The sequence below is a fragment of the Bos javanicus genome, chromosome 23 (genome assembly GCF_032452875.1).
Source record: "Bos javanicus breed banteng chromosome 23, ARS-OSU_banteng_1.0, whole genome shotgun sequence".
NCBI lineage: Eukaryota > Metazoa > Chordata > Mammalia > Artiodactyla > Bovidae > Bos > Bos javanicus.
This window is the reverse complement of record NC_083890.1, coordinates 31,773,014-31,792,330: the sequence shown is the minus strand read 5'-3', so window position 1 is coordinate 31,792,330 and position 19,317 is coordinate 31,773,014. Positions and strand designations below refer to the sequence as shown.

Genomic DNA, 19,317 nt, shown 5'->3' with positions numbered 1-19,317 from the left:
GTTCAAAAATTGTCCTTTGAGGGTGTAGCTTACTCACAGTTTTGCTGGCTTCTGAGTTTTAGCCCACATATGGTTAGTTTAAGCTATTACTCCTCCCCACACTTGGTATGTAATGCAGTGGGGAGGCTCCAATAGGATGCAAAGTCTACAGCAAAGACAGTAATCCCTTCCAGGTTTCCATTCACCCTCTTTAACATCAAAAATTCCCAGGATCCTATTTTTTAAAAATTCCTGGAATTCAAGCGATGGTCCAATGGCTAGTGTCACCAGCAGGCCTAAGGGTCACATGAATATCCACTTTATTCTTTTCCCCTAGCTTTATTGAAATGTAACTGACAAATAAAATATAAGGTATTTAAAGTATACATGATGATGGCTTAATATATGTACACACTGTAAGGATTCTTGAACATCTGCTTTATTGTAACACAAATGAAAGGGAAACGCTTTTTGGTACAGTGGAGGCAAAGATGGAGTTTTCAGAACAATGTTTTTATTTAAGAATTAAGGGAAAACAAAAACATGAAAGCATAGGAATACACTGACTGAATACAAGTGTCTTGTTTGGTCTGAAATCTTGATAAAGTTCCTCTAACTACTTACCTGAGGTAGATTTAGGTTGGCACTGTCTCAAGAGAACCTCCCTCCATTCCAGAAGTTACCTTCTAGTTTTGGTTACAGGCTCCTAAGTGGTCCTCTCCAACCTCAGGTTATTCTATGAGTAATACCAACACCCTTTTTTCCCCCATGGTTAAAAGCCCTCAGACCTATTTCATACCCTCAAAGTTTTGGTTGAGGGATGGTCCATCCTTAATTTACTTAAAGACTAGAGACAATTACCAGTAAGATTAGTTGAAAGGGGCAGGTCATTGCCCCACCAAAGTTAACAACTGTGCCCTTCTCCAAGTTCTAATGACTAACAAGTAGCCATAAGGACTAATTTTCATCACCACCAAGCCATACATCCAATACTATTTTAAAAATTACAACTGTCAAATATATACTAGTGACAGGCATGATTTTCATCAAAAAGAAACAAATATATCTTGTGTGTTTTATCACACAGAGCAAGTTTTTATGGTGTAAGAGCTAATGAAAATTACTAAAACACATCAGATCAAATAAACTTCCAGGATCTGTTTTCTAAAAGAAAGAAAAAACAGCCTAGAATCAAATTCCTTATCACTATGTTATATCCTCTGACCCTAAGATTATCAAGGTCACCAACCTGTCATTAGGATCAAAGCTTGGAGCCATACGCAAGGTGGCAGTCTAGCAGCTGGCCACCCCCATGAGTCCAAACACCAATGCTTCTAGAGTTCAGGATCTGCTAAGATGTATCAGAGGACCGCAAATATTTATTCACCAGTCTACAGTACCAAAGACTGTAGGACTCCTAAGTATTTATATTAAATGTCTTTTAATCTGAGGGAAGGGGGGAAAAAAACCTCACAAGCATGCATTTATAGATCCCTGAATTAATTAGTGTTTCCAGAGAATGTTAAAGGTAATCATAATTATACTAAATTGGAGATAAGTGCCTATCCTGAAACCTCTGATGAATGCCAACTCCTTTTCCCTTCTAGCATTTAGAATCCTATTTTACAAGCCAAATGTACACCTTATATTGTGGTGACTTGTCTTTTCCCCAGAAATAAAAAAGTATTCTCTTTCCTTGGCAGAACCAAAGTAAATGAAAGGTATATCATTATGAGGCTTGGATTTGCTATAAACAGGATGATGGAGTGGGGGGAAAAAGAAACATTACCAGCTTTTTAGTCAGGATTCTTAAAATTAGTCGTTTCTCCATTAATAACGCATCAGTATGTGTTTTACTCTGTGCTGACTCAGACTTGAGTCTGTCAGCCTTCCCTTAAACACTTTGCAAGGAGTTGATTGAGTATATCTTACCATTGAAAGAAACATGATAAATGAAGTCACAAAAATATGGCAACTAGCAAAATCATAATGATCATCCTGGAATTTGCACTTCTCTGTTGATAACAAACAAATCTCTAGAGCTGAAATTGCAAATACAAGTAATAGTCCAAAAGATATTTTAGGGCGAGGACTGAAGGTATGCCTCAATTCACACCAAGTAAAATGTTGAACATTCTGCCTTATTATGAGGTTGGTCCTCCAAAGGGGAAATTCTGGGGAGTGTTTTGATCTAGGATAACTACTCCCCAGTTGTTTAGTTCTTTTCACAACCAGCAGAAGGTTCCCATGCTGGTATCAACACACTAGTCCCCGTTCTACCCGAGAATTAGAAAATCAACAGAGGCAAAGTCAATGTACTTCTTTCCCCAACAGTAACACATGCCACACTTTCTATCTCAATTACAGTCCTTCCTTTTATTGGAGTTCCAAATTTTAAAAACTGAAAGTAAAGCAATCATTCAGTGGTTCAGATAAAAGAAAAGCATCTTTACCTGAGTTACCCATCAGGCCTACTCTGACCTGCTCTAGCTCTTCCCAGAAAACGTTTCTGGGAATCTAAACAAAACGGTTTGCATGTCGACTCCATTAAAAGTCATCTCTACTACAGGGGTCAACTAACTATGAGAACAGTTCTTCTCATACCTATTAAATGTACACAATCGAGTTAGACCTCTTTAGAGGTCTACAAAATGCTCTCCAGAGTAGTTTCTTTGGGGCCCAATAAGGTAGAGATTTCCTGCAAGGATTTTTTTTCCCCCCAGACTTAGGGTTATTTATAGGGTCTTTCACTTATACAAGTCCCCTGGTGTACAAGAACTGATCATTGACAGAAGTTTTTCTCATTCTGAGAATTCATAAGGTCCTTCATCAGATTTTTTTTTTTGGCGGGGGGGGTGGGGGGTGGGGGTGGGTGGCGTGGGTTGCAAACCCAAGAAAGCTCTCCACTTAATGCTTTTGCCACATTCAAGGCAAATACACAAATTTTCACCTGTATGGCTTCTCTGATAGGTAATAAAGTCACAGTTATGTTAAGAGGCTTTTTTCACAACTGTTGGGGTTTCTTTCCAGTGGGGCTTTCTGATGTCCAATGAGGCGTGCATACTGTCTGAAGCACTGTTTCACAGGGCATTAAAAAAATATCATCCTCTGATCTGAATTCTCTTGGAATGAGGAGAGGTGAGCATTGCTAGATAGCTTTCTCACATTCACTGAACTTGTAAGTTTCCCACCTGTATAAATCCTCTTGTGGGTGATCAGACATGAGCTTGGACTGAGGTTTTCCAAAAACTCAGGGCATTTGTAAGGTTTCTCACTGGAGTGATTGATACGGTTCTATAAAGACAGCTCTCTGGTCAAACCATTTCTCAAGTTCCTACAACTGCAGATTTTCTGGTCCCCAATAAAGTCTGAGCTCTGAGGAAAGTCTGAGTTTGAGTTCTCCATCTTAAATGAGTTCTCTTACATTGTAAATACATCTTTTTTTTTTTTTAATGGTATAACAACTTCTTGTCTGGTCAAGACATCTGTGAGGCTTCTGATACATTGGGAGGGCTGAGCTCAAGACCTTTCTCAGCCACATTACAGATATATGGTTTTTCACCGAAGTGGATTGTCTGATGTTGAAGAAGGGCTGAGCTCTGATGAAAGCTTTTATCACAGACACTGTACTTATAATGCAACTCCTCTGTCTGAGTTCTCATTTTCTGTTGGGCAACGAAGTCCATGCCTAGGAGGAAGCCACTGTCACATGCAGACCACTGATGTGGTTTCTCTTCCATGTGAATTCTTTGATGCACAATAAGGTCTGAACTACAGCTGAAGCTCTTCTCATATTCAAGGCATTTAAAAGTGTGAGTGTGAGTTGCCTGGTGCCTGATGAGGTTGGCACTCCGGGTAAAACTTCTCATACATTCCAAGCATTTATACGGCTTCTCACCTGTGTGGACTCTCTGGTGTACAATAAGGTCTGATTTCTGGCCAAAGCATTTCTCACAGGCACCACACTTATAGGGCTTCTCCCCAGTATGTACTCTTTTATGAACAATGAAGGCTGACCGGTGTCGGTAACTTTTCTCACACTTATTACATTTGTAGGGTCTTTCACCAGTGTGAGTTCTCTGGTGGCTAATAAGATCGGATTTCCCACTAAAAGCTTTTTCACACTCCAGACACTTAAACGGTTTCTCACCCGTGTGAGTTCTTCGATGCCTTATGAGGTTTGTACTTCGGCTGAAGCATTTATCACACTCACTACACAGATAAGGTTTCTCGCCTGTATGGCTTCGCTGGTGGACAAGCAGATCAGAGCTCTGACCAAAATTCTTGCCACAGATATCACATGTATAGAATTTTTTACCTGCATGCGTTCTCTGGTGTCCTGAAAGGGCTAAGTGGTGCCAAAAGCTCTTCTCACATTTGCTACATTTATAAGGTTTCTCATAACTGTGGATCCTCTGATGTGAAATAAGATCTGAGCTTTGGATAAAGGTTTTCTCACACATATCACGTCTATAAGGTTTCTCCCCAGTGTGGGTTCTCTCACACATAATAAGAGCTAAGTTTTCACAAAAGTTTTGCTCACGTTCAAGGCACTCGTATATCTGATCATCTATTTGAGTAATCTCATGCACATGAATAAAAATCTTTTTACCCTTCTGAGGGCATACATGATATATTTTCCTTTTTTGAGTTCTCTGATTATATCTCTCTTCTGAAGTGTACATTTTCTATGGCTCTCTCCTAGGGAGTTTTCCACTGGTCTTCCTGACCCATCATTTTCTTCACAGTCATTTTCTCGATAAGAACTTGAAAGATACATCTGTCTTAGGCCTTTCAGTCATGAGCAGTTCCTCTTTACAAGTTTCCAGCATCACATGCACTCGTTCCTTATGTGGTATTTACAACCCTGTTAGACAAAGAAGAAATATTATTTATATTTCCATAACTAAAATGCTCACAATTAAAATTGCTGTAGAAAAGACAGAATTTCTGCATCAAATTCCACAAGTGCTCTACGTTTTACAGGGGTTGACAGCAGTGGTTTTTCTCTAACTAAAACAAATCAGCAACACATACATGGAAAGTACCAGAAAGAATTGTTTCTTTAATCAACTCAAGTGATCTCAAAACCAGGATTCCTCCTCTTCCCTTGGTTCAACTGAGTAGTCAAGACATCTAATAACTAATATGCCTGCTCTTGAGGAAAACAACCCAAAAGGGACTATGAATACCTGTGCAGTCCTTTCTGTAGAACGTTTGGAAGGAAATGGTTACTGATTATTAGAATTCTCAGTGTAAAGAGAAAGAAAAGTTTCTCTTACTATCATCCTAGCTGTGTGATGTCTGGCAAGTTTCTTAATCACTCTGTAGCTAGTTTTTTCATTTATAAAATGGATGAATGATGGAAGTTAACCTCACATCATTGAGTTGAATAATAAGTTAATCAGTATTTCATGGTAAGCATTCTGTGTTAGCTCTTATAATAACTATTATGATAAAGGGATCTAAGATTCTGCTTTGATATGATCATAAGAGCACAAACCTTGCTCAAAAAGAAAAATGACTGTAGCTAAAAGCCTGGGCTTCAAATCTGTCTTTAATGCCAGGCTTTTCTTTGTACAGTGAAGAAATATGGAACAGGTTTTCTTGTTTTTAGAGGGATGCACATGTATGGAAATATCCAAAGATTGAGCATCTTAAAGAAGTCCTTATACACAGAAAGATCACAATTATATAATTCTCCTTTATAACATTATTGAAAAGGGCCCTGTGCTCAGAGTCTAACCACTCTACTCCTCCTCCCCAGTAAGGCAGACAATCACATCTTCAAATGACTAGGAGATTAAAAAGGAGAGACAGACAGAAGAGAGACATTGAGGTCTTGCTGTTGTTGTTGTTTAGTCACCAAGTCGTGTCCAAATCTTTTGCAACCCCATGGACTGTAGCCCACCAGGCTCCTCTGTCCATGCAATTTCTCAGGCAAGAATATGGAGTGGGTTGCTATTTGCTTCTCCAGGGGATCTTCCTGACCCAGGGACTGAACCCTTGTCTCCTGCATTGGCAGGCGGATTCTTTATTACTGAGCTTCCTGAGGTCTTTCTACTCAGGCCCTATCTTTTGTAGGGCTACACCACTAGATAAGTTAAACATTCAAGCCCAACAGGAAATACAGGAATATAGACTAACACTAAGGAAAACAATGGGCTGATTCAAGGGAGAAAAAGATAAAAGTAATAAGCTATTGTATTTATCAACTCGGAGAAGGCAATGGCAACCCACTCCAGTACTCTTGCCTGGAAATCCCATGGACGGAGGAGCCTGGTAGGCTGCAGTCCATGGGGTCGCTAAGAGTCAGACATGACTGAGCGACTTCACTTTCACTTTTCACTTTCATGCATTGGAGAAGGAAATGGCAACCCACTCCAGTGTTCTTGCCTGGAGAATCCCAGGGACAGCAGAGCCTGGTGGGCTGCCGTCTATGGGGCTGCAGAGTCGGACACAACTGAGGCAACTTAGCAGCAGCAGCATTTATCAACTACCAATGATATACTAAAGAAGAAACATGAGAAACAGAAGGGAAGAAACACCATTTTCCATATCCTTCACACTTACTCTTTTCAATGATCATTTCATGTTTGACCTTCTCATATATTCAAACCCCCTCCTCTGTCACCTAGGGAATAAAAACTGATGACTGTGCTTTCTATTTTACCGAGAAAAATCTAAGGAAGGAAAAAAACAAAAACACAAAAAACACTTGTACGTGCTCCCACCACAACAACCAACCTCTTGCAAGTGTGGTCATGCACTCCATCTTTCCTTCTGTTACCATGGATGACAAACTGCCCCCGCTCAATCTAAGGACAATCTGTTGGTCGGGGTACTGGATTCCACCCCCTTTTCACCACAAGGACATCACTCCTGCAATTCTGTCCTCTCTCTCCTGCAATACCAATTTGTTCTTTACTACTGAATCATACTAATCAGCAAACTAGCTGTTACCGCTCCTAAAACAAAAGCACCAACAAGAAACTTCTCTCAACCACTTCATCCTCAAGCTACTTTCACTTCTTTCTCTTTACAGCAAAATTCCTCAAAAGAAATCAATCTGTTCATTGTCTTTAATTCTTATCTTAAATCTTATCAAGGTTTCTGGAACATACTACAAATACTCACTTTCACTGCTCCAACAAAACTGCTCCTATTAGAACCTATAAGCCCCTAGGAAATCTGACTCCTAGCTACCCCTCTGACACACTTCCCTGCTCTTCTCATCTGTACTGTATGCCAGTCATCTTGCTCTCCTTGCTTTTGTTCAAACAATCCAGGTTCACTTCCATTTCAAGGTCTTTATGCTTGTAAGTCTCTCCCTGCTAAAGTGCTCATCCTCAAGATCTTCAAAGTTCCCTTTCTCATCTCACTCTAATCTTTGATAAATTGTCATATTCTCATTAAAGCCATAACTGACCATCCTATTTTAAATTATGACACATCTCCATCCCAGATGACCCACACATGCAACACCCCTCCTCTCGTTTCATGTCTTATTTTTCTCCGGACAATGTAAGCCCCTTAAAGGACAAGGATTTTAGTTCATTTCATTTGTTGCTGTTTCTCTAGCACCTGTGACAGTGTCTGGCACAGAGCAAGTATGTTCACATATAATGAGGTACTCTGTAGCTGTGAAACAGGATGAAGGTTACTTTTCTGAACTGATGTGGGGCAGTTTTCAGGATAAACTGTAAATTTTAGAAAGCACTGGTGTAAAACAGTATGCTATATTTTCTGTAAGAATGAAGTAGAACTTAAAAAATTACACATGGATCTATGCATTTGGTCAAAAAGAAACTCAGAAAAGACAGAACTAATGAGTTTGGTTATTACAAGGCAGATGGAAATGGGATCAAAAGGACAGGAAAGTGAAACTGGTAGCAAAGGGTGAAGGAAAGAGAATCATACGCTTCTTTAGTACATATTTTTGTAAAAACACACATTTTAACTTTTTAAACTGTTACATTTCACATATTCAATAAATAAACAGAAAAGCTAGGGGAGAAAATAATTAAAATAGAATTCAAATAAAATTCAAATAAAAACAAAGAAGTCTGTATTTCAAATTAATAATAAAACCACCCAGGAGGGAAATAACTCAAAAAATTCTGCAATACAGTATTAGAATTATATAAACTCAAACTAAAGATAAATAGAACTACAAACAATTACTGAACTATAATTAGTAGGAGTTTTCCCCCATGTTGGTAAAGGTTCACTACTTAATGCACAGACTAGGAATGACAAAATAAGTAAATATAAAGGCAAGCAGATGTCTCACTGTCAGACAAGGGAGTCAGAAACATAGAAAAGCGAAAGGCTAGAATGAACTCTGTATCTACAGTGTTTAACTGGAATTACAAGTATCAGTGGGAAGTCAAAGTTTTGAAGTATACACAGAGAAAACAGAAATGTTAAAGTATTTTTCTTTTTGGTCTCCTAATGTCTGCTGAGAGATCACAGAAACAATGAAATCCCAGTAGTAATCAGCATACCAAGCACTCAGATTTTGGTTTCTAAACACCATTTCCCACTGAAAGTAACCAGGGCTCACTGGAGAAATGGCTAATTTCAGGGTTTAGAAAGTACACAATGAACCTGGTACATCTTGTTGTTCCAGAAAACAAGGAAGTGCTCAAAGAGTGGTGATAATATGCTAAGAGGACCAGAAGCCTCACTGAAGGGGCTGCCACTACACAAATCTGCAACAAACAACATCAAAATAAATACTGACAGTAATAAATTAGTAATACAGTAAGAATCGATGAATCCATACTCATTTAAAAAGTGAATATAAAAGGGGAAGGGAAAGTTTTTTCCTTTATTAAAGAAGCCAACAATTAAATGTAGATGAAATGATGGAATTAAAAACATCACATGTCTAATCAAAAGAAGAGCAACAATTGTTTCAGGCAAAAATACAGTGGATAAAAAGTTTTGAGAATCAGGATATTTACACAATCAGAATATATCTCCCCACTAGACATTTAATAATTACAAACACACAAAAAAAGTAATTTCACAGAAACCTGGAAGATGCCATCTTAACTAATGATCAGTTAACGTCATCAATAACAAGATAAAAAATTGTCTCCTAATATGATACAAAGAGAGGAACAGAACATTAAACATTGTAACCTGAATCTCATCAGGAGGAAACTCTAGACAAAGCAAAATTGAAGGAAATTCTGCCAAATAAATGGCTTAAACTTAAAAAAAAAAGTCAAAGTTATGGAAGACAAAATCTGAGGATATGTTCCACAATAAAGACAAGACAATCAAAGGAAACGGGTGATGGTGGATTGGATCTTGGACAACAAAAATAACTCTTCTTTTCCTAAAATGACATTAGTGGAACAACTGGCTAAACTCTAATAATGTCTCAAGATCAGATAATAGTATTATATGAAAGTTAATTTCCTAACTTTGATAACTGTAATGATAATAAAAGAGAATAGACTTGTTTTTAGGGAATAAAAAATTAAGTATTTAAGACAGGCTTTTTCAACTAGCATTCTGGGAAAGAATGAAGCCCTATGGAAAATGATTTGAGTAACTATTTTTTTAATTCTCCCAAAGATGCATATAGCTAGCAGCACTACATGGGAGAGAAGTTAATTCATTAAATACCTATGACTTTAGGATTTCATTCTCTTAGGATTTTAGGGCTTAGCATGTCTTAGGACTTTAGGACTTAATTCTCTCATCATTTGAGATGAGGCATTATGTTTGTAACTTACTCTCACAAGGTTCAGAAAAAAAATGTACACAGAGGTACATGTATGTACAGAGGAGTAAGTAGACAGACTCATAAAATAAATACAGTAAAATGTTAACATTTAGGGACTGTGGGTGAAGGGTGTATGAGCATTCTTATATTATTTTACAACTTTTTGTAAATATGAAATTATTTCAAAATTTAAATGTATCTTATCTTGCGTTTTAAAAACATGGGAGCTGAGAGTTGGTATACTATGCTAGCTGAAGTTGAATGTTCAAACCCTGGAATCAGATTTTGGTTCGAATTCCCACTATGTTCTTTTGTAGCTATGAGAACTTGGGTAAGTTACTTCCTTTAGCTTTCATTTCCCTTTTGATAAAATAAGGAAAATACTATTACATGTCTTAAGGAGTTGCCATGAGAACTAGGATACTGTCAATAAAGGACCTGGCTCAGGACCTAGGTGCTCAATTAATAGATGCTCAGTAAATGGCAGGTTCTATTATTTTCTTAATTCCATCTTCAGGGTCACAAAAACCCTACCATTTCTTGAGGTCATCCTCTGTGTCTGTGCCTGTCTTTTACACACAGCCTTGTTCAAAATGCATTAAAATAATTAACTAAATAATAAATAATGAAATGACTCAATCAGTTAATGATTAATATGAAGATTATGCAAAAACTAGAAAAAAAAAATTTACAGAGAAATGTTAGAAGGAAAAGGAAGGCTTCAGAATCACAGCTATGTAAAACTCTGGAGTCATGCATACAGCTACTATAAGACAGTGGCTTTCCAGGAGTTCTATCTTATTAAAATGTGTACTACTGTTAAGGTCAATAGGAGAGTTAGAGTATAAACACAATTCTGAGCGTGGTCATAGCCTGGTAAATGAAGTATAATATTCCTTAATTTTATCAGTTCAGAGTGTATATTTGCCCTAAACAGCCAATAATTTGTAGGGCACCAATGAAAAAAATTAAAAATAAGGAAACCATTTTCTTATTCATATTTGAGTCTTTAAGATGGATGTCAGCACCTAGAAAATAATATACAGTCTGGCTGTCAAAATTTAAAGTAAATCATGATACTTCCCCACTGAAAAATACTGTAACTGTTTCTACCACACTAACAATAAAACCTAAGATTCTCACTATACCACCTAACATAGTTTTTCTGCCTCCCATAACACATCAGAATCTTTACACTTGCTTTATCTACCTAGAATGCTTTTCACCCAAGGAGTTTGCTCCTTTATTTGACTCAAGTCTCTGAAAACTATTTCCTCAAAAAGAGGCACATCTTGGCAACTTTAACTAAAATAGCTATGTCCCCTTAGCATGTATTATTTCTCTCCAGAGCACTTATCATCCAACTTTGTGGTATTTTATATCTGTTCATTTGTTTCTCTCTCCTATTAGAATATAACTTTCATTATGGTTAGGACTTAAGTCTTTTGTTCATTGCAGTATTTCTAGTGTCTAGAATATGTCTGTTGAATGAATGAAAAATATGAATGAATATCAGAACCAAAAAAGAGTCATCATTATCCTCTAAGCCTCAGTAGCAATCTAGGCTAGGCTAACAGCCCTGGCTGTTTCAAATGGCAAACCAAAATATATCCTTCAAGTCTCAGCTTCAGAGTACCCTATGCTAAGAGGTTTCTCTTATCTCATTCTAGGAAAAGACTGGTTCTCACTTCATGGCTAGGATTGGAGTGCACAGAACAGGCAGGCTGGCGGTAAAAGTCCAAGCAGACAGGCTGAGTGTAGAACTTCAAAGACCAAGGCCATCCTTACAGTTAAAGGATATATGGGACAAGCAGATTAAAGTCAATAAAGCACTATCTATTAATGCTTAATGTATCAGTCCCCAGGCTAGGGATTATCTCATTTATTTTTCAATGATTACATGGATTATCTCATTTCATCTTTCCAAGATTGTAAAATAGGTATTATGAGGAATGTTTGTACCTTACAGATAGAAAAATGATACTTGGGGCAGTTAAATAACTAAGAACTCACAGCTAGTAAATAGCAGAGCCAGGATGTAAATATCCATCCTCTGACTCCAGGGCCTGCATTAAGTATACTGTCTTTTGGGGGCTGCAAATCAATCATGAAGGAATAATTAAAAGCCTATGGTGAATAAGCATGTTGGAAAGGAGTAGAAAATACACCAACATTGGTAGGCAGGGTTACCTCAGGAGCTAAGAAAGGGTCATGATCTTCTTTCCAAGTATCTTCTCCCATTTCTTCTTGTTCTCCTCCAGTTTCCCTCACGTGTCCCCGAAAACTCCACCATTTATATGGAAACACAGTTTGCTATGCTACTTACCGTAACAAGAAAGACTCAAGACTGTCTTCCTTTTGGCTCCAAAAGGTCTCCAGTCCACAGTTATTAACAATACTCAATTCTTGCCTCTCCTGGAGGAAAAGTAAAAAATGTAGAAATTTAAAATTTTTGTGAAATTTTAAATTTTTCTGGCGCTGGACATCTAAAAATCGGTTCCCTTTACTTCCCAGTCTGGTCAATATCTTTCAATCATAACTTACCTCTTCCCACCTCTCCTCACATTGTTTTCTCCCAGAGAGCTCCAGACAAAATATTGAGAGTCCTTCTGGGTAATGACTAACTTCATAATAAAGCCCTGAATCCTGTTCTACTTGTTTCAATTTTTCGCCTCTGCTAAGTGTATTATCTTCACTTAGATCAATGACCCATTCTTATACCACTATAAACCTCCAGATGCAGTTGACAAGTGCATATGACAAAGTTGTATATAATGTCGGTTTCCAATAATAATTATGGGATGATTAAACCAGATTCTTCTGCATACAGACTAGATGAAACATAACCGATCTCTGCCTTAAAGATGGGGATGGGTGGTGGGTGGAGAACTCCATTCAACGTCCTTGTTTTTTTTTCCCCAGAGTGCAAGATAAAGATCGCTTTAAAAAGTGCCCGGCAGTGTTTACTATTATTATCTCCAGGAACCATAGTACTATGCTTCTCTTCTTTCAACTTTTCATTGACCACCTTTCAGTCCGCCCTCAGGGGGGGTTTCAGATCCTGCACCGTCGAGAGGAACAGAGGCTGCTCCTATCAGGCAGAGGCCGAGGGGTCTCCAGTCCCGCCGAACCCCTCCACATATCCCTGGGCCTCGCAGGCCATGCCCCTCCCAAGCCCCGCGGGCCGCGCTTACCCCGGCTGCAGCCGGCGCCGCCCCTCTGCCTGGGAGGGCACTTCCGGTTACTCTCCGGACACTCGGGGTTTGGCTTTCCCTGCGGCCGCAGGCTTCGGAGGGTGAACCTAAGGGCCCACCTTCGGGAAAAGAAGGAAAGCAAACCTGGGAGGCCGACGAGAGCCAGGAGCATCCTTCTTTCCGCGGCTCGGCGAGGGTAGCTGGGGCCAGGCCATCCAGTGTGCGATTTAAGGGCCAACAAGGCCAGCTAGCTTCCCGAGCCCTTTCAGCCTGGCTGGGAAGCGGCCGGCGCAGCCCCGCCCCCAAGAATCACATGATCTCCCCGGTTCCGAGACCAGGGCGCTCCATCCCCGGCCTCTGGGCCAATAGGGACCGAGCCTTTGAAATGGGGGGCGGGGCCCTGGGGCGCCTGCGCTCCAGGGACCGTGGTGTTCCGGGGGCGGAGCTGAAGAGGACTGTACTTAAGGGTACTTTCTGATTCTGCGGAGGTATGCAGGGTGACTAGAGGACCCCACTGCCAGCTTGTCTAGGAAGAAGCAACCCTGTGTATATTACAGTTTCCGACTTCTGTTCTCTTTCTACAAGGCTGTTGAAAGAGAACTGTAGGCCAGAGTAGCGTCACAAGAGATGGACGCCTCCGACCCTGGGGAAAACACCCGGGAAGGATCTGAAAGAAATTGAGGCTCCCAAAGCACAGTGGAAGCGTTCCGTCACCTAAGATGTGGCCAGAGAGATGGATAAAATGCTTTAAAGAGGGGGTAGTGTTGGCTTTTTGTGGGTACAGGAAACTGCAGAGGAGGATAGATCTGCTGTGATTGTAGGATGTTTCCCAGTCCTTTATGATTGTCTCCAGGGCTGCAATCAACTTAAGTAATCACATGTTTGGGCTGGAGCAGAAATGAGTTTTCTTTCAGATTGAAGTAAATGTATCTATATCTACATCTCCCCCTGCTCAGTTGTTCAATGAAAAAAAGTTTCGTAAAAGCCCTCAGACATCAAAGGGGAAGGATGAGTACTGGGAATATAGAGAACAAAGACTTGAATTGGGAGAACAATACTGAGATTAGGGAGTGATGAGAGCATCATCAGTGTCTTAACACTCTTCAGTTCAGTTCAGTCGTTCAGTTGTGTCCCACTGTTTGCAACCCCATGGACTGCAACACGCCAGGCTTCTCTGTCCATCACCAACTCCTGGAGTTTACTCAAACTCGTATCCGCTGAGTCCGTGGTGATGCCATCCAGCCATCTCATCCTCTGTCATCCCCTTCTCCTCCCGCCTTCAGTCTTTCTCAGAATCAAGGTCTTTTCCAATGAGTCAGTTCTTCACATCAAGTGGCCGAAGTATGGAGCTTCAGCTTCAGCATCAGTCTTTCCAATGAATATTCAGGACTGATTTCCTTTAGGATGGACTGGTTAGACCTCCTTGCAGTCCAAGGGACTCTCAAGAGTCTACTCCAGCACCACAGTTCAAAACCATCAATTCTTTGGCGCTCAGCTTTCCTGATACTCCAGCTTTCATATCCATACATGACTACTGGAAAAACCATAGTTTTGACTAGATGGACCTTTGCTAGCAAAGTAGTTACTCTGCTTTTTAATATGCTGTCTAGGTTGGTCATAACTTTTCTTCCAAGGAACAAGCATCTTTTAATTTCATGGCTGCAGTAACCATCTGCAGTGATTTTGGAGCCCCCCAAAATAAAGCTGCCCCAAAATGAACACTGTTTCCACTGATTTCCCATCTATTTACTGTGAAATGATGGGACCAGATGCCATGATCTTAGTTTTCTGAATGTTGACTTTTAAGCCAACTTTTTCACTCTCCTCTTTCACTTTCATCAAGAGGCTTTTTAGTTCTTCACGTTCTGCCATAAGGGTGGTATCATCTGCATATCTGAGGTTATTGATATTTCTCCTGGCAATCTTGATTCCAGCTTGTGCTTCATTCGGTCCATCATTTCTCATAATGTACTCTGCATAGAAGTTAAATAAGCAGGGTGACAATATGCAACCTTGACATACTCCTTTCTGGATTTGGAACCAGTCTGTTTTTCCATGTCCAGTTCTCACTGTTGCTTCTTGACCTGCATACAGATTTCTCTGGAGGCGGGTCAGGTGGTCTGGTATTTCCATCTCTTTAAGGATTTTCCACAGCTTGTTGTGATCCACACAGTCAAAGACTTTGGCATAGTCAATAAAGCAGAAGTAGATGTTTTTCTGGAACTCTCGCTTTTTCGGTGATCCAACGGATGTTAGCCATTTGTCGCTAGAGCAACTTTGAGGAGGCCAAGGGCAAATGAGAAGCCACAGCAAGACAGTAGGAGGGGTGAAATCATGTTTAGAATCAAACCCCATACCCTCCAGAGACACTGAGAGGGCTCAAACATACCTTAACACTCTTACGTTCAAGATAAACTAATTATGTTCCTAATTCTGGAATTCTTCCCCAGAGGAGCTACAACTTAGTTTTATGTTTGTTTTTAATGAAAATTTCTAAGGAAGGCCCAAATATTCTATACAGAGCCTTTTTAATATTTGAAATCATTTTTAATAACTTCAGAGTATGTGATATATTCCAGATGTTGTTCTCATTTTACATGTATTATCTCATTATTGTGTTGAGTCACTAAATCACATCCAACTCTTTTGCTATCCCCAAGGACTATAGCCCGCCAGGCTCCTCTGTCCATGGAGTTTCCCAGGCAAGAATAGTGGAGTGGGTCACCATTTACTTCTCCAGGGGATCTTGCTGCACCCAGGGATGGAACCCATGTTTCTTGCATTGTAGGCAGATTCTTTACCACTGAGCCACCAGCACCTCCTAGTATCTGTTTAACTTGTAACAAAAATTCTATAAGATGTTTGTTATTATTTTTATCTTAGGAGGAAACTGGTGCAGGAAGAGATTGAGTAACTTGTCCAGGATCACACACTTAGTAACTAGGGAAGCTGAAATATGAACAGTCATACCAGAGCCTGTGCTTGCCAGGATTGTATTATATGGCTACATCAATAGTAGTGATTGTGTTGTAGTAAAATTTTGAATTCTGATCTCTGCATTGTGTATAGGAAGGTCTCAGTAAGTGTTGAATTGAACTCTGTAGCTCTTTCTTTAAAGATGCATTGACCCAAGCAAAGTGCTCATTTTATTCATTGTTTCATTTACTCAACAGATGTTTGTTGAACACTTCCAACTCACCAGACAGTAGGCTGAATGTTAGGAATTTAAAGGTGGGAAAGACTCAGTTCCATTCCTCTGAGGCTTCACAGCACCACGTGTCACATGGTGTGACAAAGGTAGAAGTTACATGAATTAGTCTGGGAACAGGAAGAGGGCGCACTTATTTGAGAAAGGGTCAGAAATGACTCTGTACAACGTGGGACTTGAGGTGAAGCTTGAAGATTAGAAGGAAGGAGTTGAAGATGGGGTTGGAATGGAGGATGGGAAATAGGTCAGAGATTTTCTAATGTGATTTCAACTCATGAATTTTATCTTGTAGGAAATGGGAACCCATTCATAAAATAGTTCAGTTATCCCCAAGCTTAAAATCTTTAAAAAGTATGATTTTGTTTTAGTTTTAAATACAGAGAGTGGCAAAGCAGGAAGCCTGGAAACCAAGATAAAGAATAAGAAGGAGCAGCCAGCAAATTAGGTAAATGAACAAAAATAGGTCATGACAATCAAGGGAGAATTTCAATTAAAAGGTTGTTGAGAACAATGTCAAATATTCTGAAAGATACTGGATGAGATAGCACCAAAGATTATTGGATAAGGTTTACATGATAATTACTATCTTCTAGGTACCGTTTTAAGCACTTTATAGTATTAGCTCTGGAGAAGGCAATGGCACCCCACTCTAGTACTCTTGCCTTGAAAATCCCATGGATAGAGGAGCCTGGTGGGCTGCAGTCCAAGGGGTCGCCGAGAGTTGGACACGACCAAGTGACTTCCTACTTTCACTTTCCACTTTCATGCATTGGAGACGGAAATGGCAACCCACTCCAGTGTTCTTGCTTGGAGAATCCCAGGGACGGGGGAGCCTGGTGGGCTGCTGTCTATGGGGTCGCACAGAGTTGGACACGGCTGAAGCGACTTAGCAGCAGCAGCAGCAGTATTAGCTCACTTAATCATGCAACAACCCTATGTGTTTTAGTCCTTACAATAAGCCCCTGTTATAAATGAGGAAGATGAGGTACAAAATTTGGGCAAAATCATGCAGTTGATAAGAAGTAGAATGGGGATTTAAATTCTGGGGGATATGGCTTCTAAGTCCGTGCTTGTTACCACTACTCTATTCTATCTCTCTAAAGCGGCTCTGTGGAGTTTAGGAAAAAAGAGGTTTTCATCTTTAGTAAGGGAAGTTTCTGTGGAGTGTGGTGGAAAGGGAAATAGAGAATACAGGCAGTATCATCATCTTCTGAAACATCTTTCAGAAGCTTCGCTATGAAGATGAACAAAGACCATCTCTAGCATAGAACATAGGACTTAAACATCGGGCAGGGCCTGAGGCTTCAGGGTGCAGGAGATTTTAATATGTTGTTAAAGGATAAAAGTCAGTAGAGAGGTTGAGGATTCAGGAAAAGGGTATTTGATGTAGAGAGGCCACTTAGGAGACAGGAAAAGCTGGCGACTGCAGTACAAAGAGGAATTACTCACTGCAGTACAAAGAGGAATTAGACTTGAACAGAAGGTATCAGAGATCAAAGCAGAGAAATGTATCTGTATTGCTTTGGTCTTGTTCAGAAATGATTAAGTCCAAATTAAAAACCAGTAACCTGACCTGCCTCCTGAGAAATCTGTATACAAGTCAAGAAGCAACAGTGAGAACTGGATGTGGAACAACAGACTGGTTCCAAATAAGAAAAGGAGTACCCCAAGGCTGTATAGTGTCACCCTGCTTATGTAACTTACATGCAGAGTACATCATGAGATATGCTGGACTGGATGAAGCACAAGCTGGAATCAAGATTGCCAGGAGAAATATCAATAACCTTAAATATGCAGATGACACCACCTTTATGGCAGAACGTGAAGAACTAAAAAGCCTCTTGATGAAAGTGAAAGAGGAGAGTGAAAAACTTGGCTTAAAAGTCAGTATTCAGAAAACTAAAATCATGGCATCTGGTCCCATCACTTCATGGCAAATAGATGGGGAAAAAGTGGAAACTGTGAGAGACTTTATTTTGGGGGGCTCCAAAATCACTACAGATGGTTACTGCAGCCATGAAATTAAAAGATGCTTGCTCCTTGGAAGAAAAGTTATGACCAACCTAGAGAGAATATTAAAAAGCAGAGACATTATTTTGCCAACAAATGTCCATCTAGTGAAAACTATGGTTTTTCCAGTAGTCATGTATGGATGTGAGAGTTGGACTATAAAGAAAGCTGAGTGCTGAAGAATTAATGCTTTTGAACTGTGGTGTTGGATAAGACTCTTGAGAGTCCCTTGGACAGCAAGGAGGTCCAACCAGTCAATCCTAACGGAAATCAGTCCTGAATATTCCTTGGAAGGACTGATGCTGAAGCTGAAGCTCCATACTTTGGCCACATGATGTGAAGAACTGATTCACTGGAAAAGACCTTGATTTGGGAAACATTGAAGGTGGGAGGAGAAGGGGACAACAGAGGATGAGATGGTTGTATGGCATCACTGACTCGATGGACATGAGTTTAAGCAAGCTCCAGGAGTTGGTGATGGACAGGGAAGCCTGGTGTGCTGCAGTCCATGGGGTCACAAGGAGTTGGACATGACTGAGCAACTGAACTGACTGACTGACTGAATTAATGTATTTTTAGAAAATAAATCACCATGTTTATGCTTCAACAATGTTAATAGGATAGCATTGCTGTTTTTTACCTCCTGATTTCCTAGGGTATCTCAGATTTTTCCACTGTAGTATAACCAAACAAGAGGAGAATGAACAAATGCCTCAAAATGGCTTCTCACAGTTGTAAAATTCATTTGGGTGTCTCATGTATCATTAAAATTTATGCAGTTTGCAGTCTAACCTATGGTCTATTTGGGCACTGGAAATAGGAAATTTTTAAAAAAATTGGTTCCTATCATTAATAAATCATAGTTGAAAATGAAATAGATATTTGCTTAGTTCATGAAAAATCTGTGAGACAAATTACTAATTTCCTCCCCCACATTCATGGTGCTAACACCAGTCAGTGGTGACTTTTCTTTTCCACTTTACAAAACTTAAGCTCAGGTATCTTACAATACCCACTGTCTGTCAGTCAATCAAGATGGATTTTGCTTTGCTATCCCTGTGCATGAGACAGTCAGTTCAGTCTTAAGGACCTTGAAATTTTCTGAAGTTCAGGCTGCTCAGAAGAGTAAATACAGTGGGGATGGTACTCTGAAAAGCTAGAGGAAAAAACATAAGTATGAAGGT

General features: G+C 39.8%; 1 protein-coding gene across 2 annotated transcripts; it reads right to left on the bottom strand.

The window, feature by feature from the left end:
* Window positions 1–400: 400 nt before the first annotated feature.
* On the bottom strand, window positions 401–13,233 carry ZNF322 (zinc finger protein 322). 2 transcript variants are annotated; one of them, XM_061399306.1, is made up of 3 exons: window positions 12,916–13,233; window positions 12,048–12,136; window positions 401–4,846 (listed from the first exon to the last, which is right to left on the bottom strand). In XM_061399306.1, the coding sequence occupies exon 3, from the start codon at window positions 4,662–4,664 to the stop codon at window positions 3,456–3,458; it is 1,209 nt and encodes a 402-aa protein (XP_061255290.1). In that variant the 5' UTR covers window positions 4,665–4,846; window positions 12,048–12,136; window positions 12,916–13,233; the 3' UTR covers window positions 401–3,455. The 2 variants fall into 2 exon arrangements, with proteins under 2 accessions (XP_061255290.1, XP_061255291.1); XM_061399307.1 differs by having other exon boundaries at window positions 13,060–13,233.
* Between the last annotated feature and the right edge of the window lie 6,084 nt (window positions 13,234–19,317).